The 22,861-nt window shown below is 37.2% G+C and overlaps 1 protein-coding gene across 2 annotated transcripts in view; it reads right to left on the reverse strand.

Annotated features, from left to right (window-relative positions):
• Positions 1-12,640: 12,640 nt before the first annotated feature.
• LOC149195658 (uncharacterized) overlaps positions 12,641-22,861 on the reverse strand; it is a 58,719-nt gene continuing 48,498 nt past the window's right edge. The window contains exons 2-3 of one of the 2 annotated variants that reach the window (XM_089408668.1): positions 13,191-13,289; positions 12,641-13,028 (exon numbers count right to left, since the gene is read on the reverse strand). In XM_089408668.1, coding sequence (XP_089264794.1) covers positions 12,819-13,028; positions 13,191-13,289 — 309 coding nt within the window. In that variant the 3' untranslated portion in view covers positions 12,641-12,818. Of the gene's footprint in view, positions 13,029-13,127; positions 13,290-22,861 lie in introns of both variants that reach the window. The other variant, XM_089408667.1, reaches the window with a different exon arrangement.

Consider the following 22,861-nt stretch of genomic DNA (forward strand, 5'->3'; position numbering starts at 1 on the left):
CTGCTATATGTGATAAGTGGGTGATGCCTGAGTTTTGAAGGAAGTTGCAAAGAGGACAGGGGATAATGTGCCCATTCCCACATCCACTCCATGCATCTGAACCAATCCTTACTTGAACTCCATTGCCAACTTTCCAAGCCAGACCACGCTTGATCAGAGAGATAGATTGAGATAAAGCTTTCCATATTATAGAGGATCCAACCATAGGAAATGAAGGTATACAAAACAATTCCAGAACTGAAAGCAGATATATGTACTTATGATAAGTGATTTCCTGCCAAAGACTTTTGGAATTTATAAGTTGCCATCCCATTTTTGCAGCCAAAGCCTCAGAGAAAAAATGCAAATTTTTTATGCCCCAACCCCCCAGTTTTTTGGGTTTGACAATGCTATCCCAACGGACCCAAGAAAAAGTTCTCCCTAGAGTTTGTCCGCGCCAAAGGAAGCGACAACATAATTTTTGTATTCTTTTTAAAATGCCTTTGGGAATCTAGGCCAGTGACATCTAGTAAACCGAAATAGCTTAGAGGATCGACTTGAGGAGGGTTAGCCTGCCTGCTCTAGAAAGCCATCTCTGTTGCCAAATATTGATTCTGCTTTCAATCTTGGCGATAAGTCAAGTCCAATCTGCTATGCAATAACCATTTGGTTTCAATCTGAAACCCAAATATTTAAGACTATCATCCAGATCTTGACGCTCATATTCAAAGAATTGGCTAGCTAATCTTGCTTCATTCAATTGACAATAAACTATGATAATTGTTGATTTTGCAATATTTGGCTACATGCCTGTAGCTGTACAAAAAAGATCTAGAATAGTCTTAAAAGCATATAAGTCTTGAAAAGATCCATTTAAAAAAATCAGAACATCATCAACAAATAGAAAGTGGGTTATAGAGGACATATCCGACAGCCTGACTCCAGCCAAGGAGGCTTCCTATCTGCCTTTTGTTATCAGTCTACTAAAACCTTCCATGATGAGGAGAAAGAGCAGTGGGGAGAGAGGGAATCCCTGTTGGAGGCCTCGTTCTGCATGAAAGAAACCAAAAGCCGCTTTATTGATGAGAACACCATAGGAGACTGAAGTCAGACAACCCATGATCCAATTGATGAAAGCAAAGGGGAAGCTGATGTGAGTGAGAGTCATCCTGAGATGGGACCAACAGTTACGATCAAAGGCTTTGGAGAGATCAATTTTTAGGATGACATACTTTTTATGGAGCTTCTTAATCGAGTGAAGAGCTTCCTGAGCAATACCAATTGCTTCATGGATTTGGCGATGGCTGAGAAAGGCAAATTGTTCCTTGGATATCATTTGGGAGAGAAAGGGTTTAATACGGAGGGCTATTGTTTTGGATATGATTTTGTAAATGCTATTGCAGAGGGATATGGGTCTGTAATCTTCAAAGGAGGAAGGGTTATCAGTTTTAGGGATAAGGGCTAGGAAAGTTGAGTTGAAGGCCTCCAAAATTCTGCCAGACTTTCGGCTTTCTTCAATGGTCTGGATGAGATCATATCCAATTAAATCTAAAAAGGAATTGAAGAATTCAACCGGCCACCCATCAAGACCCGGGCTCTTGTCCTTATGAAAACACTTTAGCACAGCTTCAAGCTCTTCTCTAGTAACCTGAGTGTTTAAATCTTCAATTTTGTCCGACTCGATGAATCTGGGCAAATCTTCAACAATGCGAATGATGCTTGGAAGGGTTATTCCAATGAGGGCTTTGTAGATATTAGAGTAATTTCTATTCCCCATGTCAGCGAGTTGTTCAAAATTGCCTGCTTTCCTTCCTTCCGAGTCTTGTAATTCCCAGATTGTGTTAATGGATTTTTGACCCCTTGCATAATGTTGAAAGAACTTTGAATTTTCATCACCCGCCTTGAGCTAGATTGCTCTACTCTTGAGCCTCCAGGTTTCTTCTTTTAAGTGAAGAAGCTTTATTCTGTCAGTTTCTAGCTGAATCCGTTGCAGTTTTTGTTCTGCCGAGTTCGATCCTATGGGAGTTTGTTCTTTGAAGGCTAATAGGGCCTTTTCAATTCTTTAAAGATCTTCATCTTCTTTAATTTGTTTTAATTTGGCCCAGGTTATTATTTTGCCTTTTAGAACTGTTAGATTTTTTGCGAAGAGCTCCCCTGGCGAGGAGGTTTCATTATGGGAGCAATGGATCCAAGAGGCCGAGACCATATTCCTGAAACTCGGCTCCTGCAACCAAGAGGAGTTAAATTTAAAAGGTGAAGAGGGTTTAGAAAGATTATCCTTGAGCTCCAGAAATATAGGAGAGTGATCAGAGATCCCACCACTCCCCACCCATTGATGGAAGAGATTTAGACTTGCCATAAGAGGGGTTTTGATCAAGAATCGGTCCAATCTTCTAGCAAGGGAATCTACCCCTAATCTGCGATTCCTCCAAGTTGGCTTGAGTTTGACAGGGTCAATATTTAGAAAATTATGGGCATCCAACAGATTTTCAAAAAATGCTATGAGATGATCAATTTGACCCCTGAAGCCCCAGGATTCCACTACATCGAGGGAGAAATTTAAATCTCCACTTATAATGATATTAACTTGATTCATAAAATTAGCCTCCATGATTCTGTTCTAGAAGAATTCTTTGTTCTGGCAACGACCATAGATGTTGATAATCCTAAATGGTCTGCCAAGCTCCATAGATAAGATATCTGCACCAAGAAAACATTCCCCTCCCCAAATGTTGAGGATTTTTGTAGAACAAGTGTTAAACCCCAAGGCGCAGCCACCAGAGCGTCCTTTCACATCCAAAAAATGAAAATCCCAGGACGGGAGAAAACTTAAGAGGAACTTGTTTATCTAATGACCTTCCCCTAGGGTTTCTTGAAGGAAAATAACATCCAGATTTTCAGACAAATAGAGCCTCTTGAGAGCCAGCTTTTTGTCAAGGTTGGCTAGGTCCCTAGAATTAAAGGAAAGACAGATCATGGGGGAGAGGAGCAAGGGTTGCTCTTTTCTCTAAGAACCCAGTCGATTGGGGATTGGACCCCGGAGGCTACTTCAGCACAAGCCCTTTTAATAGCCTTAGAAATTTTTGATTGATGGCCTTGCAGAGGTTTGAGAGTAATTGAAGGAGGGGGGCTTGGTCCAGGCCTAAGACCGAAGAGGGAGCAACAGGAAGGGATCTAAGCAAATATCAGTGAGGCCCACTTGATAGCGGGCATTCATCGAGCAGGGAGGTGGTCCTATCCACAGAGGGTTGGGGTATGGGGGAGGCTAGTGAGGGAGGCACAACGGGAATATGACAAACCAATGAGCATAATTTATTTACTTTTGCTTGAGGGACTACACAGTTCAATGAAGATGATAAATTTACTGAATCTTCAATATAAAGAGAAAAAAGAGGAGTGGAGAAGGGAGTACCCGTGAATGCAGTGTCCCGAGCTCTTGATTTTTCAGGGGGTCGATCCGATGCCCTTGCATATTGGTGAGCTACGGCCTGCTGCGGAGTCCGACTAGAGGGCAAAGTACTTCCTTGGAGGTCCACTTGTGAATCGAGATCTGAATCCAGAGTTTGTGTAGAGGCTGAGACCAACACTTTGACCGGGTTCTGAATCTACCCTGAAATTCTTGGATAGTCTTTGTATAAATGCCCCACTTTGTGACATTTGTGGCAACGGAAGAGAATGCCTTCATAATCTAGAATTTGTCTTCGAGTGATGTCGCTCATTTGAAGCAAGTATCTCTCTACTAGCCCTTCTCTGGTATCTAGCTGCACTAGAATACGTGGCAATGCTAGGTTTCCTGTGTCTTGGTAGGTTCTATCATGATCCAGGTAGACACCCAAATCATCTCCTATTACCTTGAAGATATCGTCTGCCCAAAATTTTAACAGGAGAGCAGGCAATTAGACCCAAATTGGCCCCGCTCCATGATTTTCCTTTTCTGGATCAAACATTGGCGACCATCGCTTCAATAGCACTGGTGTCATCTCGATGTGCCAATATTGCGTGAGGACCCAGTCTACCTGGTCCGGATGTGTGAAAATCAAAGCAAACCAACCCCTAGAAAGCGAAAGGATACCTGGGAGCTGAATGAGGATATTCCCCCAAATTTCCGCTATCCATTTTCATAGGCGCATCAGAGAGTAATTTCGGCTTGTCACCTTTCCAACCAGCATCGTGCTCTCCGTGAGGGCCGCTTGTGCCATAGAGATTCCTTCTCCAAAGATTAACCGCCTGTCCCTTTCTTTGATTTTTGAATTCCTTGATTTTTTTTGGCTGTTTTGGCTGCTCTTTAGTTGCTTGCTCTCCTTCCTCTAAGCCAATGTCTTCTGAATCAGAACTATTTCCTTCCGAAACCTGGTCCTATTCGGGGATGCCTATGAAGCAGCCTGAAGGAGGGGCAGAGCCCACTGGTTGGAAAGTTGTATAGAATGGGGCAGTCCCAAGTTACTTGGTCCTTCTCTTGATAAACTCACACCACCTTGGGTATTTGCTGCTGCCGGAAAGTCCTGCGACCATGTGTTCAGGTCCGACGGGGAAGGAATGGGTAGGAAGGGTAACTTCGGGCCTTCTTCCAGGATGAATATTCCTTCCGTGACTGTTGGGGGTGGAGTCAATTCTAGAGTCTAAGGAGAGACCTCCATATCTTCCATTTGAGTTATAACTGCCTCAACCCCTGTGACCGGAGAACTAGGTATCACCGGCATAGTCAATGCTGGAACCGGTAGGGAGAAGTTGACCCAAATATCATCAGCAGCTAGAGAGTCAGAAGTGTTGTCAAGTAGTTGTTCATCCATTCGGGAGCCAGTTTCCCAAGAAAAAAAATAGTGCGTCACTCCCCTGCATCTTTCTGTTGGGGTTACACTTGCCCGAGACCGTCGTTCCTTGCAAAACGCCCTTGTGCTTAGCTTCAAACCTTCTTACGGGAAACAGATTTTGTCGACACAAAAAAACAACGGAAATATTTTAATGCCCCTGCCAGACTGACCCATAGTCCCGAAGCTTTCAGCATAAAATGCGTGACCTCAGGGTCCACCCTTGGTTGCAATGTGGAAACTGTAGTTAGTGTATGAGACAAGAGGAAACCAAGAACAATGGATTGTAGACTACACCCTTCATATAATGATTGTCACTAATACCGCAAACTGTGGAAAGAATAAACCCTTGCAGAGCGTTACTCTAACTATGAGCACCCCAGAGAAAAAAGTTGTGATCTCTTGGAGCTTGAGATCCTCTCTCGACTACTGCAGTTGGTCCCGGCTTCGAAACCCACATTCTCCATTGCATCGCTCTCCTAGGGTTTCCGATTTCTGTGCAATATGGAACTCATTTGAAAATACAATTCATTGGATTTGATATGAAATTTCATAGAAGAAGAAGAGGAATGGAATTTGAAATTGAAGGGAAGGATTTTTCTTGAATGACTTATGGAAGTTCTGCCTTGATACATTTTTTTTGGGAGATTATTTCTGATGCCGTACATGTTGCTGGTCTCTTGCTGTTGATGAATTGCTACAAGCCTAGGAGGGTTTGACTTGACTTCTAGAGGGTTAGTCATGTGTCGTGGATATCTCACTTTGATCGGATTCTATAAGAAGAGAATTTTCTAGGTTTTCCCATTGGAGAAGTTTTTCCATGGCTTGAAGCATATATCTTGTGTTCATTTTTCTTCTGTGATCTTCATGTTTACATTTTGGTAATTGTTTGATGAAAATATGATAACAAATATTAATAAGAATCCAACTAGTTTCACAAGCAATTATCAAAGAAAAAGAAAATGACATTAAACCATAGGTCTCCAGATTTTCCAACATGGTATCAGAGCTAAGGTTTGTGGAGAGGAGGCTGGAAGATCACTCATACTAACAAAGATTCACATTCTTCCACTCATACTAGCAAAGATTCACATTCTTACAAGCTTGTTGATCCTCTGTGATGATTTCTGAGAATAATTAAGACAAATTTATGTGAAGATTCTATACAAGAAAGATTTTATTCTGAAATTCAAAGCCTATCCCTCATGGTCCCGTGTGGTTCATTTTCTAGAATAGTGTGATAATCAACATCAATAAACTCTGGCATTAGATTAAATCTTCTGAAGCTCAGTTATGATTTTGGCTCATATATGTACAATGACACGCAATTATGAGATACCTTCACATAGTGACATAGTTTCTACTTTATGAAACCTTGATATATAGCGACTAGCAAAATTTGGTTCGCATCATATGATGGTGTTGATGGTCTGTATCGATGGTTTGCATCCCAGGAATTATTGCTATATAATCTTCATATAGAGGCACACCATATAATATCTCAAGTTCGTATGACATTATTTAGTGACAATAATTCGCTTTTCTTATGATGGTCTGTAAGCTCTTTGAGATTCGTTCTCTATATCACCACCAAGACAATTCTTCGATCCTCTTCATCCAAGAATGAAGGCTAACCTAGTGTATCCCATCTCTGGTCTCTTTATCTACAAGAGATTCCATCACTTGAGTAGTATTATGACCTCCAATAATTTGAATTAGTTGATCTAGAGAATTTGAGTTGTATAAGGGAGGCTTAGGATTCTATATAACAATATAGAGATTTTTAGGGAATTATTAGATAATTCCCGTTAATCAAGGGGTTGATTGGAAGCTTATTATGTTCGTCTTCAAGCATAAATAGGAGGATAATAGTTTGCTAGATTAGTTAGGATTATTTCCCATCTTATTATTTCTCCGGTATTGTCGGTGTTCGAATTGTAGCACAAGGTAGGCTACTACCCTAATGTTCACGATAGATTTTGAATAAAGAAGAGATTATTTTACTGCGTCTTTTAGTTTTATTTGATTAACAAGAATTCTGGGAGTATCCTTAAGTAGGGCCCACTCAATCAAAAGACTAGAAACCCTACATGCTTTCCTTTATTTCCCTTCAATTCTATTTTTATATTATTGCACACAACACTAGTTAATTGATGTCATTTATAACATTTTGTGTTTTGTTTTCTACTTCAAAATAGCACATACAATATCTTATTTCATATACTTCGTTACCATGCTTCCTTTTTAGGTTCATACTTTGAAGTAGTTTGATCGTGACCATATGATTACTAGTGGTTATCAGCCCTAAGATCCAAGTTATATCAATGTGTTAACTAAGTTCTTCATCTTAGCACAAGTGGTTCTAGACATTTGACCACCCTTCCACATTATAGAGGGTGGAAAATCATGAACTTGATGGTATAAAGACCACCCTTCCACATTACTAAGGGTGAAAAATCATGAACTTGATGGTATAAAGTAATAGAGTAATGACTTGTGAAAGTTGAACGCCATATTTCTATAGTTCTTATAATGTTAGTCTCCAATTAGACCTATGTAGTTGCATACATGGTGCAAAACATCTCATAAGTTTACATTAACCCCAAGTTGATAATTAAAGTGTGGTCAAGCATTAAATGTTTATCAATGTAATTCTTTGGCCCAATAGGTAGAACAGATGCTAATGTGGATATTTGCATTTAATTTTTTAGATTTTCATGATTGTCTTAAATATTTGGGTTTTCTCCTAAATCGAAATGGTCTTAGGCTATGAAGGAAGATTGGAGACCATGGTTAGAAAAACTTGAAGGCGAAATAAGTAGTTGGTGCAATTGATGATAGTTTATAGTGGGGAGGTTGACCTTGGCGAACTCTATTCTAGAAACCATTCCTATGTTTTGGCAATCTTTAACTTACATCCCAAAAGACATTCTAGGAAAAATTAGAAATCGTTGCCTTAAAATCATTTGCTCAAGAAGCGAGAATCAAAGAACCCCACTAGTAAAGTTGCAATTTATAGAAAGGCCAAAGCTTTACGAAGGTGAGTGTGTCTAAAGTATATTCACTTATTTGGCACACATTTGGCAACACAAATCCTTTGCAAGGTCCCCACAAAAGTAGCACTATGGAGAAAAATCATAGAACAAAAGTATAAGCCATAGGTCCTTTAAGGATTACAGGACTACATCAGAAGCACAAGGAAATGTATAAAATATGTTTCAATTAAATGGAAGGCTCTAGTTTGTTCTTTCCAATAATTGGGAATCAATTGGCTTGGAAAGTGGATAGTCATAGGAATGTAAGAATTGATGCTAATTATATCTTGGGGCTATGAAAAAAGGAATGAATGGAAATTTTTAAGATAGACATGTTTCCACACTCAATGAAATGGGGACCCTCACTCTAAAGATCTCTAATACCAAGGGGCTCTAGGGCCAGGGTTTGAAAGAGAACGGGTAGATCAATGGAATGCTTAGACAAAAGTTTAAGGATGTATCATTCGCTGAAAACAACTTTCTATAGTCTAGCATGAGGGAGATGCAATTCCTTTCATGCTCAAAATGGAGTGGACATGTGGCATTTAAAGTTACTATATTAATAACAAATGAAATATTTCAATGTGGTTGACATTGACACACCTATGTAGGGTACTACCTTCAAAATTATCTTCAACTACTTGGACATTGTCTTGAGTCATAAGAACACTTAAAAGAATGGTCAATGATTATGCCTGTAAAAATTATGTTAAAAATAATCTGATCCATGCACGTATAAGTGGATTAAAGATCCATCACTTATTAAAGGTCCAAAAAGTTACCTCAATTTGCTAACTCATCTACTCAAAATGTTGTCAACAAAAAAACATCAAATCCACCATACCATTGTTTTATCATAAACTTTTCAACCATTGGCCAATTATAAAAACTTTATAATAAATTTAATTTGATTTATACATGTAAGAGGATTGTTGTTGGATATCAAGAAGACAAAAGATTAGCCAATTTTTGAGTCGATGTTTTAGACTGATCAAGTTTTCACCGAGATGAGTATATTGATAGAAGAGTTAACTAGTGGTTGTGTTCCTCATTTATATTTTATACGAACATCATCCTGATGATTACATAATTTTGATTTACAATATGTGAAGGAAAGTAAGTGTCCAATACATCACCCTAATACAAAAACAAAAAAATATTATTGCATGTTAAACGATCTTGTATGCAACCTAGGACATTGAAATATTTTATTTATAGCCAACATTGAAATACTTGTGTAGGGTACCACCCTTAAAATGATCTTCAACTACTTGGACTTTTTAAAAACACTTTGAAGAAATAATTAATATATGGTTATGCCCTAAAAAATTATATTAACAAATGAACTAATCCATGCACATATAAACATATTAAAGGTCCATCACTTATTAAAAATCTCAAAAGTAATTTGCTGGCCCATCTACCCAAAATGTTGTCAACAAAAATGATACATTTGATACCAATCATACAGCATGAGAGTAATTGTGATTGTCTTCCTCATATTTTATATGAACATCATAGATACTGTCATATGATTCCAATTTACAATGTCCAAAAGAAGTGTCCAATGCACCAAAAAAAATAGTTATTGTGTTATTGATCTTGTATTCGACTTTGGTGCCCAAATATATCCTAAAAAACTATGCAGCTTTGGTGCCCAAATATATCCTAAAACACTTACGTTATATAAGAAAAATTCTCAACCCTCAACAACTTTCTTTGCCTTTGTAGTTTACTTTTTCTTTGCAAAGTCAAGATTGATTTTTCTAAGTGCCATTAACAAAAAATTTCAACCCTCAATAACTTTCTTTGCCTTTGTAGTTTACTTTTCCTTTGCAGAGTCATGATTTATTTTTCTAAGTGCCATTAACAGTAAGAAAATTTCTCAACCCTCAATAGCTTTCTTTGCCTTTGTAGTTCACTTTTTCTTTGCAGAGTCAAGATTGATTTTTCTAAGTGCCATTAACAAAATTTCTCAACTCTCAATAGCTTTCTTTGCCTTTGTAGTTTACTTTTCCTTTGCAGAGTCAAGATTGAATTTTCTAAGTGCCATTAACAGTAAGACAATTTCTCAACCCTCAATAACTTTGTTTGCATGTGTAGTTTACTTTTTCTTTGCAGAGCCAAGATTGATTTTTCTAATTGCCATTAACAGTAAGAAAATTTCTCAACCCTCAATAGCTTTCTTTGTCTTTGTAGTTTACTTTTCCTTTGCAGAGTCAAGATTGAGTTTTCTATGTGCCATTAATAATAAGTATGGTCGTCTTTAATATTACAAGTAGCAATTGCTTATGTGGTTAAGGAAATCTAAGCACTTTACAAGAAAGTTTATATAGTGGTTGGGGAACTCTAAGATGCTTATACAATAAATGGGGCATTCATGGTAAATAACAGATTGAACACAAACTTCCATTAGGTCTAAACGGTGGCTGTGAATCACATCTAAGATGGTTAGACCAACCACCAAAAATTTCACAATATTTTGGAAGAACCAAGAGGGAATTGATATGTTTTGACAATTTTTAGCTATTGTCATAAAATGCATGTGTGATATGTACTTTGAGGTTCATGAATAGGAGAAAATACCATTTCACAATATTATGGAAAAACCAATACCAATAGGGAATAGATATGTTTCCACAGTCGTCTTTAATATTACAAGAAACAATTGCTTATGTGGTTAAGGAAATCTAAGCACTTCAGAAGAAAGTTTATATAGTGGTTGGGGAACTCTAAGTTGCTTATACAATAAATGGGGCATTCATGGTAAATCTTTATATAGTGGTTGGGGAACTCTAAGATGCTTATACAATAAATGGGGTATTCATGGTAAATAACAGATTGAACACAAACTTCCATTAGGTCTAAACGGTGGTAGTAAATCACATCTAAGATGGTCAGACCAACCACCAAAAATTTCACAATATTTTGGAAGAACCAATAGGGAATCGATATGTTTTGACAGTTGTTAGCTATTGTCATAAAATGCATGTGTGATATGTACAAGGTTCATGAATTGGAGAAGTAAATACCGTTTCATAATATTCTGGAAAAACCAATACCAATAGGGAATAGATATGTTTTCAAAGTGGTTAGCTATTGTCATAAAATGCATGTGTGATATGTACTCTAAGGTTCATGAATCAAAAAATGAATAAGAGAAGTGTATGATATGTAATCTAAGGTTCATGAATCACAAAGTGAAGTGAATACCAACAACATGTATTTTAGATCAATTAGCAATCTTCACATAGATCATTGAATATCAGCATTAAGTGTATCATTATATTGATTTAAGAGTATTGATGAAGACAATCTTCACATAGATCATTGAATAGTAACCTTAGTGTATCATTATATTGATTTAAGAGTATTGATGAAGGGTTTTTTGTTTTTTGTTTTTTCTGCCATAAATCCTATTTGTGGCTAACTGCTTTTGAGTAATCCATGAACAAGAAGGAAATCTATTGCATATATTTCTTTCCTAGACAAGTAGGTTATATATAGCTCACAATCAACTTTAGAAAGGAAGAACAGCTATTAAATATATATATATTTTTTAAACAAAGAGTATATATTAGCTCACAATCAACACAGTAAAATTGTTAAATACCTAGTAATAAAACAACTATTTTAACACCCAAAACAAATACAGAAGCATTTAAACATAAAATGCTCTGCTACTCAATTTCATTCACAAACACAGATAAAATTAAAATGCTATGCTACTCAATTTTCATTCATAAACACAGATAAAATTAAAAACTTTACTGGTGATTTGTGACTTTGAATTAAATTGAGCTGCATTATGGAAAACTTTATTGACGATTTTGAACTTGAATTAAATTATCTTAACATCAAGTTACTGGTGCATTGGTCAATTTCATTTATAAACACAGATAAAATTAAAAACTTTACTGGTGATTTGTGACTTGAATTAAATTGAGCTGCATTGTGGAAAACTTTATTGATGATTTTGAACTTGAATTAAATTATCTTAACATCAGGTTACTGGTGCATTTGATAATGTGCCCATTGTCAAAATTCACCCTACAGTGAAGAAATTGTACAACAAAATCAAACTCTCGTATTCATGCTTTTTATTGAAATAAAGCATCACATCCAATTCATTACGGGTACTGTAATTTCTTTCAGATACCTTAACCTAAAAGTTCCGTTGAACTTTATGTACACTCGTCTCAGGCCCAGAGGCAGTCCCCGCAATCATTGCAATTGAAAGTTTACATTGATTGGATAGTGTTGCAAATCTGTATTATGCTAAGGCAAATCAATGAATCAAACATCTTCTGAAAGTCGGTAATTGTTGCTCCTATTCAGTTGACCTGGTTGTGATTGCTGGTAAACCCTGTCTGGGAATTAGTACCGCCAACAGCTGCCCCTAATGGCTCTGATTGCTGAAGCAACTGAGGTGAAATTTAGGCCATCCCTGATTGTGCAGGGTGATACAAGCCAGCATATGCTGCATGGCCAGACTGTGTAGGCGCAAATGCCACCCGTGTTGTCAAGCTATAGTATGAATTTAATTGCATGTCAGAAAGGTTTTGATGTGTCCGAAACCAAAATGCAGAGCCATCAACCTGCCCACCAAGAAAAGTTTCAGTATAATAAAATATGGTTCATACAACTTGAATTAACCTCTCCCGTCAAAATGCTTTCATATCAGACTTTTAAGGGCTAAGAAAAGGATGAACCTGTTGACTTGGAATGTACAAATTGGTTTCCTTGTTCTCCTCAAAGCCATATCTACTCCCTCCAGTGACAGCACTTGCAGAAAAGCCAGATGGAGATGCTGTATAACTAGCATACCCCACAGGAAAACCTGTCTGAGAAGAGTTCCCGCCACCAGTCATGGGCCTAAATTGGGACAGTGAGTACTTCATGGCAGAAGCTGCTGAAGGGAACGAACTACCAGAAGGAAAAAGATAATTGGTACCACTCGAGGGCTGGGGATATCCTATATTGCCAGCAAAATTATTTACTCCGGAGGTGAAATGTACAATTGTGAAAAGCGTTGATGAGGATAAGGGAAGTACGTGGGATGGAAGTGAGAAATATGTACACCACCAGGTTGGGGAAACAAATGCATTTGCTGCTGAGGGAATGATACAGTAGTCTGTGCAACTTCCGCCATTTGTGTTCCTGGAGCTGTGGGACCCGCAGACGATACAGCTGCAGAGCTTCCAGTCTGAAAATAATATCACACCAACATCAATACCAAATACATGCAATCAACTACACCCTTACCACAAAATTGACCATCAGGCCATGGGTCCAGTACAGGTACCTCCCGCGACGCTGATACATTTTGGCCTGCTAAAAATTTAGAATTCTCATTATATTTGCTTACGGTTGTTGCCCCCGCAAATGGATTAAAGCGAGCATCGCCATCTCCAGGTCTGAGAAATGGAGTGTAACAGCTTGTTGAAGGATCATATGGTTGCTGCATCTACATAAAAAAATTGTCAGGATCACAAATGTGATGTACAAAAAAGACAAGACAGAAAAAGCACTTTCACCTTAAGGTAGTAATGAAAATCCCAGAATTCAGTCATCTATTATTTTACAGAAGCTCCATACAAAAAGCAACGCAAAGGGTAGTTAAAAAAAACCTAGCATTCAGTCACCTAGTAGCATTAGAAAAGCAACGCAAAGGGTAGTTAAAAAAAACCTAGCATTCAGTCACCTAGTAGCATTAGAAAAGCAACGCAAAGGTGAAAAAATATGTGCAGAATAAATTTTCGGGACCTAAGCCAGTTCGATGCAAAAATGATTCGAGCTATCTGCTTTTAAACAAAGCAAAGTTCTGTGGAAGAAAAAATGCATTCTCTTCAGAGATTTTTGTTAATAGATTTATTGTTTCATTTATTAGGTTATTTAATTCACAGGGAAAATAAACTTATGCTATGTCCAGTGAGGTCAATGCATTGACTACAGTCCTACGACATACTAAACCTAACCAATGACTCGCTCTTGATGCTACTTAACCAAAGAGACTGGATACCACCAAAGTTTCAAAATTTATAGGCCCATCCAGTAAGGAAAGTGCAAGCCAGAGAAATGACAGGATAACTTTGTAGAAAGAAATTCTGATTAAAAATAGCATGTATCGTTACTTCTATTATTTGACTATTAGCAGTTATATGTACATTTGAGACTTCTGACAATGTGCTTTTATATCAATGCCATTTCCATATGCCAGAAACAATGAAATGTAAGAAATACCAGAAGGCCTGGTTGCCGAGAAGCATCAAGTGGGTTGGATAAGGCAGGTTCATAAGAATGGTATTGGCTACCCATAATCTGAGGCATTAACCCAACACTTGCATAACTTGGAGCAGTTTCAACAGGTGAATACTGAGGGTCCAACTGTACAACTGGATCTTGCTTGGATGGATCAGATTGAGAAACCCCGTTTGCTGTGACTGAATTTGTAATGTCAATACCAGAAGACAAGTTCTGATCTTCAATGGGAGATGTTTGTTCATAGTGTTCACTTGGAGACTCTGGGCTTGGGTTTGATGTCCTGCAAAAATTCCCCATTATTAGCATTTTTAGTTTTTTTCAATAAAGACGAACTATAATGCCTCATTTTAACAGACTCAACAACTGTCAATATATATATATATATATATAAATTAACCTTGAAGAAGGTTCTTCATTTGAATCCTCTGTTTTCTGGAATGTCTCAGAAAGTGGGGTGGAACTCTTGTCACTACCACCCTTGCCAAACTCTGTGCTTAAAGTATTTCCAAAGAATGCTCCAAAGCTTCCAAAACTGAGCCCTATAAAAGCAGCTTCAGGAACTTGAAGATGATTTGGAATGATTAGATGTCGATCAATTCAAACATTTAGTTGTTCCAGTTTTTCCTGCAACTTGGTAGCTCCATCATCCACATTTACAGCACTGGGTGGTGATAGAGATGGTGCACTTATTTCAGCAACACTTGCACTACCTGTGCTACTGTTAATTACTCCAGGGTTCTTAGATGCAGTAATCTGGCTTTCACTTCCACTGTCAACGAAAAAATAGCATACCCAAGCAATGAACTTGTTATGATTTAAAATTCCCTAAATTACAGGCACCTTGCACCGTAATTGAAAATAACAAGTAGTAGTATATCTCAAGTTAATACGAACAGCCAAAAGTAATGTCTCCTCTAATCACATCCTAGAGACAACATTGACAACATTGACAACATTCATAATGATGATCAAAATGTTATTTTCTGAAATGCATACACCGCTATATTTCTAAAGATCAGATATTATTAATGACCATTTTAGAGCATTCCAAAGTTCATGTTAAAGAGATCAAAACACTTGTTACAGGTAAATAGTAACCACAAAGTAATGATATATCACACAGACTGTAACAACGGTAGATAATAACATTCCAAAGTCCATGTCATGTAAATAGTGATCAAAACCAATATCAAAACACCTGTTATCTTGTAACAAGGGTATTTAGTAACCCCAAAATAATGATGTATCACAGAGTCTCTAACAAGGGTAAGATAATAACCACATAGTAATGATGTAACAAAGGTAAATAGTAAATAGTGATCAATCTTTGAACAATATTACCACAAAGTAGTGATGTAAAAAGGTAAATAGTGATCAATCTTTGAGCAATATCACCAGAAATTTATTATTAGTATAGATCATGTGTAAGATACGAGACGTAACAATATTAATATAGATGAAGTGTAAGACACTAGACATAACAAAGGTAAATTGTGATCAATCTTTGAGTAATATCACAAGTTTAATATTATTAGTATAGATAAGTGTAAGGAACGAAAATAGTAATGAATTATGTCATCTAAATCTTGCTCGACCGTCCATAGTGCCAGCATTTAGGACAGAAATACCATAAACTGTCATCATACATTCAAAGCAAAACATAACCACACACTTTGCAATGCTCAGAAATACCATAAAAAAGACAACATTCAAGATGCGTTTGCCACTATATATCTGTTGACCACTATGTGTCAATTACCCATAGCAACACACTCCCTTTTTTCGCAAAAGGGATAGCGCTTGATCGATGTATCCGTGCCATTCGACTTCCATCATCAACCTGATCGTGTTATGTTGTAAACTCACTCTGCATGTGTAAATTGTAAATAATCTTAGCAGATATGAGTCATGTATGTAAATTGCCTAGGTGGACCTAATTTTCTAGTGATAATCTACGTTCTGGAAGGTTTTTTGTCTCACCGATCCATGATCGGCAGAGTTTTCCTTCAGCCTAACCCCAAAGCTGGAATGAATTTTGTCATTGGAATCTTAGGGGAATCCTAGTGCGTTAATCTGCTATATTAGATTTGGTTGCAGAACTAGGTGGTCTATGAGGGTCTATGTCATATGGTTTTCCCCCTTCGGATGTAAAATTGTAAAAGTCATGATGTAAAGTGTCTTGAGGGTTAGAAAATGTTTTAGTCCCCTCATAAGTCATAAGTCCTAGGTAATTTTTTCAAAGGCTAAGTTCGAGGATAAAAAAAAATAAAAAAATTTAAAAATTAAAGAAATTGAAAAAATTAAAAAATAGATAAAAATAGATAAAAATAAAATAAAATAAAATAATAAAATAAGTCGAAATTTTGAGAAAACAAATGCAAAATTTTAATTTTTTATTTATTAAAATTTCGACGGATGAGATTAAAAGATATCTTGATCCTCATCGACAGTCGAGATCATTTTGACATGGATCACTCGAACTAGCCGTTGGGAATTTTTCCTTTAAATAGGATGCTAGGAGTCATTTGAGATCATTCGATCTATGAGTCTTGTGCTGAAGAAAGCTCTCTTGTAATCCTTTTTTGGTGCAATAAAGAAAGACTTTGGGGTTGAAATCTTGCTGGTGTTACTCTCCTGAAGTGTTGTAAGCTGTTTTATTTTTTGCATAATTTTATTTTCAGCCATTAGTAATAGCTTGGTAAAGAGTGATGTTGAACACAGGTATCTTGTTCACTCACTAGGGTTTTAATGGTAATAGAATTTCTGAAAGTAATGGCAGGTATCTCCATTGGATTTGGAATTTAGTACTGTTTTTTCCCTCTTTATTGATAGCTGAAGTGAGTTGTGCAGGAAATCCAGATTGAGAAAATTAACGGGCGTTTGGGGAAGTTCTAGGCTGAACCAGCCGACTTCCGCCAAGCATTTTCTTGTAGAGCCCAACCAGTTTTGATTCTGGGTTTATCATTTTAAGTTTATTTTTGAGTTGCATGAGAGATTTCTGAAGTATCTCATAGTAAATCTGAAATTTTGAAAGTATTATCGAGGATCACTGATAAATCTGGCTGTTGTAGAGTCATCAAACTGTAAATATTGTAGCTGGTTTGTAGGGTTTTAGTTTTTTTTGCATATATATTCTCTGGGTGCTTGTCTTTCCATTACAGGTTGCAGGTGCAGGTTTTTCAATTTTTTTTGAAGAGGGTCAGCTATCTGCTTGTTGGGGTTTTATTTCCGCAGGAAAATTTTTCAATTTTTTTTTTTTTTTTTAAGCAGCCTCCTGGATTGCTGCCAAGTTTCAACACTATCATCCTTTAGCTTAGCTTTCTATCTATCATCCAGCTTCACTAACCTGTTGTGTCCTCCCATCGCTGCAAAATTCTCACGTATCCCTCTCCACAGAGCCATTCACTTCACTGTATGCCATCATTTGTTACTGCTCTTCAACGTTCTGCTCCAGCATCATACACGCAACCTTTTCCAATTTGCAAGAGATCCGTGGAACAAATCTTTCTCACCCTTCGCACGATTTCATCCCTCTACGCCGCGAGCAAAACCCTCGGACCTGCACTCCTTTGTCTGCTGTCCCCTCGCCCGAGCTCGCTGCCTATCTTTGCACGTAGCTCCCTTTGTTCTTTGCCACAACTTTTTTTTTTCAAAACCCGCGTCCCCTTGAGCTCTACCTCTTACATCCCGCAATTTTCCTCTCCATCATCGCATTCCTTCTCACTCTCATAGCCGACCGTTTCACATTCTCCCTCACGTAGGCTTCATCCTTGTCATGCCAGTCACCTCTGCACTTGCAATGCACATCAAGCCCACGCAGCTCCAATTATCTGCTTGTTCTCCACGTATCTGCGTTGCCCAAACCAGCTATTCTATGTTGACTTCTCTCCGTCGTGCATAACCTGTACGCTGCCATCGTTTCTTGTCAACCCTCGTTCCTTCTCCATTGCGCCTGCCCTCTTCCCTCTTGCCCAGACCATCCAGCCTGCACGTATCTCTCACGTCCATCCTCTCACTCTGCCATCAACTCTTCATGCTTTTCAGCCTGCAAAGACACAAAAAAAAGGGGAATGCATTTTTCTGGTCAGGTTTGTTTCTGTTTTTTTGTTTTTTGTTTACATGCGTTAAAATATTCAGGATTTACGTTAGCATATAGTTAGTTTTGGGGTTAGACGCATCATTATAAAAAAAATCAATTTTCAATTTGTTTTAGATTAGAATTGATTCTAAAGTTCCGTTTCATTTTTAGACTTTAAAAAATAAAATAAGGTATAATTATTATTATTATTATTATTCATTTTTAGACTTTAAAAAATAAAATAAGGTATAATTATTATTATTATTATTATTATTTTTTTCCTGAATTAAATTTTAAATTTGGATTAGTTTCAAATTTGATTTTTTTAAAGTTAGATTTTAGTTTTAAGTTTAGTTTAGTGTTAATAATTATTAAGTTTTATTTATCCTAATTTTTGCTTAGTTCATTTTCGTTCTATTCTAAAAAAAAAAAAATCTCACAACCATAAAAAAGTAATCTTTAGACTTTTTATTTTGTCTTATAGTTTAGAATTTTCTTTAGATTTTAAGTTTCATTTATTTAGACTTCAGTTGGCTTAGTCTTGTTTTTATTTAAAAATATAAAAAATATTTTGGAAATATTTTGCCAGATTCAGTCTTGGCTCCAAGGCTTTCTCATGTTTGCGATATATCTTTTCTGTTAAGGCTAAAATTTTGATGTGGGATTAATATTTATCATTTTTTAATGTGGTTAAACATGCTCAAATGTTCACAAAAGTGATGACTAGTTAGCATCTAAGATTACATGGTTATTTAAAGCGTTTAATCTTTCGTATTTTAATTGCTTGGATATCGTTGAGCCATTGAGCATTTATCGATTATATCGCATTTGGTAAAAGTTAATCTTTGTTTGAATTATCTAATGGTAAATGATTGTTAATGAGTTCATCTTTCTGCAGCATTTGATAGATAATCATTCAGTCATTAACTCTATAAGGCACTGGTCTATTAACTTGATAAAATCAAGTGCGTGCTTATTTCCCCTCGTGTCTCCCAACCCAACTGGTCCACAGTTGGTCATCCATTGTCCTATAGGGTCTACCCCCTTAGCCGCGGGAGACATGCTTAAACGGAGAGATTGGGGATCAGTGTGACAACCCCCGGTCTGAGTGTTGTCGTGACAATCTGTGTGACAACATTTTTTGGCGCCGTTGCCGCGGATAGAGTTTTTTCTGTCCTTGTTCCTTTCATTTCGAGCTTTTCCGTGTTTCACTTCCTATCAGGATGGCGACTCCACTTCATATATTATCTACAAGAGTGTATACTAGAAGACATCCAAGTAGTCTGTGCAATCTTGCTCTTGATCCTGAAAGGGCCCTTAGGGTACGATTACACAAACTCTCTTCTCGTACACTTCTTGTTAACCTCGGACAAGAAGCCCTCTCTGATATCCATTTGCTCTTTACTAGTCCAGTTGGGCACGACATCATGGATATTTATGCCCCTTGCAATTTTTCTAACATTCCAGGGTATCCCAATGATCTTCCATCACTTGGGTTAGATAAGTTGCCTAGCTTTTAGGGAGATAATGCGATTAGTGTTAGTTCGCATTTGAGAGATTTCAGTATATGGATGGCTAAGTACGCAAGGTCTTCTGATTTCTATCATGAGGATGTTAGAATGACTCTTTTCATTTTAACCTTGGGGGACGATGCTCATGAGTGGTTTACTGAAAAGCCTCGGAATTCATTTGATTCCTTACAATTGATCATTGATGCCTTTAAAGAAAAGTATGGAGATAAGAGAGAAGGAAGACACCTCGTAAAAGCTATTAGCATAATAAAAAAGAGAGATAATGAAACTGTTGAAGAGTTTAACAAAAGGTTTAATGGTATTGTTAGAGAATTACCTCAAGACTATAAACCTACCGACAAATCTCTTCGAGATTTTTACATTGATGCCTTTAGTCCTGAGCCATCTTATGAATTAAGGCGTGCTAGACTTAATGATTATAGAGATTGCCAGGCCTTAGCTATAGAGCTTGAAAAGGACAAGGCAACATCTGGGAAGTCTGAGATCCCAGGTTTCGATAGGGCTGCTACGAAACTAAAAGAACCTAAAGGAAAAGTAGTTCAAGAGCCTGAAAGCGAACTTGTTCTCAAATTGCTCCAAAAGATTGAAACCATGGAAATTAATCATAATAAGGAGATAGCTACTTTGCAGAATAGGTTGGTCCAAATGGAAAGAGCACAAACGCAAAATTTCCAACCTCGAAATAATAATAACAAAAATAACAATTGGCAAAAGAAGGGTCAATCTAGTGAGCAGAGACCTCCTAATCTGTTTACTAATTTGGTTGATAATGCTCCTCCTTACTGTCGGGTTTGTGATACTCTTCATGAAGAAGCCACTTGCCCCATCGTTAGAAGAATCTTGGATAATGGAATGTTTGGGGCAGGTGATCAAATAAATGTAGTAGGTGGCAAGTTTCCTTTGTCTATGGATGATTGGATAGAGGTCAAGGAAAATAGTCGTGACGTTATGAATCCTTCATCAGCTTTTAGTATAAATAACCTTGAAAATGAAGATGACATTTTGGCTAAATTATATGGTGAAAAACCCTCTCCAAAGCAAATCATGGAAATTGCTAGAGATAAAGGTTTAACCTATCAGAGAAGGGATAAAGATCAGAGTGGGAATCAAATTCCCCCTCGAACTTTTAACCCCGGTTTAAATTCTGGATTAGATGTCGATTTGGGAAGTTGGTTCAACAATGTGAAAATCTGGGTTCCTGTCTCAGAGATTGCTAAAATCCCTTCCCAAAGAGATAAGTTACTAAAAGCTATTCAAGGTCCTCAAGTAAATATTTCTCAACAGAAGACTTAGGAAGTTGACTATCACGATGCTCCCATATATTTGCAAAGCTTAGATGCAGATAACAAAGATCACCAACCTTTCTTTATCACCTTGTTAGTTAATGGATATAAATTGAATAATTGCATGTTGGATTCTGGTGCATCAGCTTGTGTCATGACTAAAAGGGTCATGGAACAGCTTAACTTAAGAGTTTCTAGAGCCTACTATAATATATGTGCCATGGATTCTAAGAAAATTGAAGTGCATGGTTTGATCAAAGATTTACAAGTTCATCTATCAGTTTACCCAGACATCATGATTGTTATGGATATAGTTGTTGTTGATGTGCCTGATGCCTGGGGTATGCTTTTATCCAGAAAGTGGGCCTCTGATCTAGGAGGAAGTATTCAAATGAATTGGTCATATGCTATGATTCCTTCTCCTAGAGGTGATGGTTTTGTAAGACTTAATAGAGAACCTAAAAGAAAATTCCATGTTGAAGATCCTAAGAGACCTCACAACGAGATAATTAAAGAACAATCTGACATTGGGAATTACGCTATCATGTCTAATTTCATAATTCCCCCTGTTGATAAGATTAAGGTTCTCAATGATATAGTTTGGTACATGTACTTTGATGGTGCATCATCTGGGCATGGTAGAGGTGCTGGAATAGTGCTTAAATCTCCCCTTGATCACATTTTCAAGTTGTCTATCGATTAGAATTTGAAGCAACCAACAATGTCACTGAATATGAGGCTTTATTGTTGGGTCTTGAATTGGCAAAGTCTTCGAAAATTAAGTTGCTTAGCATTAAGGGGGATTCTGATTTAATTATCTTGCAGCTTAAAAATAAATTCACATGTAAAAATCAAATATTAAGGAATTATCAAAATGTTGTGTGGAATACTATGGAAAACTTTGATGCCCTTGACCTCAAAGCCATCCCAAGAGAACAAAATAGTTTGGCAGATGAACTTGCCGTAGCTGCTACTACCTTCCAGTGATCTGATGAGCTAATTAAGGATAAGATCAAAATGGAAGTAATATTTAGACCATCTTTTCCAGATAACTCAGAGCATTGGCAAGTCTTTAATGATGAAAAACAAGTCATTCGTTTTCTTAATAGTTTGGATGAGTTTGAAGATTTCCGGATAGTTTCTGAGGATGATGGATCTTTAAATCATCAGCATATCGTAAATCCTACTCCTAGGAATGTGGTTGCCTTAGAGCAACACTTTGATCGTCACGATGCCACGAAGTTGAGAGCGGAAAATAAAATGGACCCAAGCGAATATCTCATGGTAAACATTGGTACTTCTGAGAACTCGAAGATTGTTAAAATTGGTAAAGGTACTAGTGTGGAGGAAAGAAAAAAGTTAACTAATTTACTTCGCGAATATTGAGATGTTTTAGCTTTTTCTTATGATGAATTAAAGGGCTATAGGGAAGATGTCATGGAACATACTATCCCCTTAAAAGATGAAAATGCTAAACCCTTTCGCCAGAAGCTTAGGCAGATTAATCCTAAGTTAGCCCCTTTGGTTCAGAAAGAGCTTGCGAAAATGCTTGCGGCTGGAATTATCGCTCAAACAAGGCATTCGACATGGTGTTCAAATCTGGTGATTGTTAGGAAAAAGAACGGTACAATAAGGCTTTGTGTCGATTTTCGAAATCTTAATCTAGCATGCAAGAAAGATAATTACCCTTTGCCAAACATGGAGACTTTATTGCAAAGAGTAACCGGTTCTGGAATGATGTCGTTGCTAGATGGTTTTTCTGGGTACAATCAGGTATGGGTTAAAAAGGAAGATCGTCATAAAACCACATTCACCACACCATGGGGTACTTTTGAATATATCAGAATGCCGTTTGGATTAACCAATGCTGGGGCTACATTTC

This window comes from Pinus tabuliformis, chromosome 2_2 (assembly GCF_031772625.1).
Source record: "Pinus tabuliformis cultivar Carrire ecotype Pingquan chromosome 2_2, CPIR1, whole genome shotgun sequence".
In the NCBI taxonomy this organism is placed as follows: Eukaryota; Viridiplantae; Streptophyta; class Pinopsida; order Pinales; family Pinaceae; genus Pinus; species Pinus tabuliformis.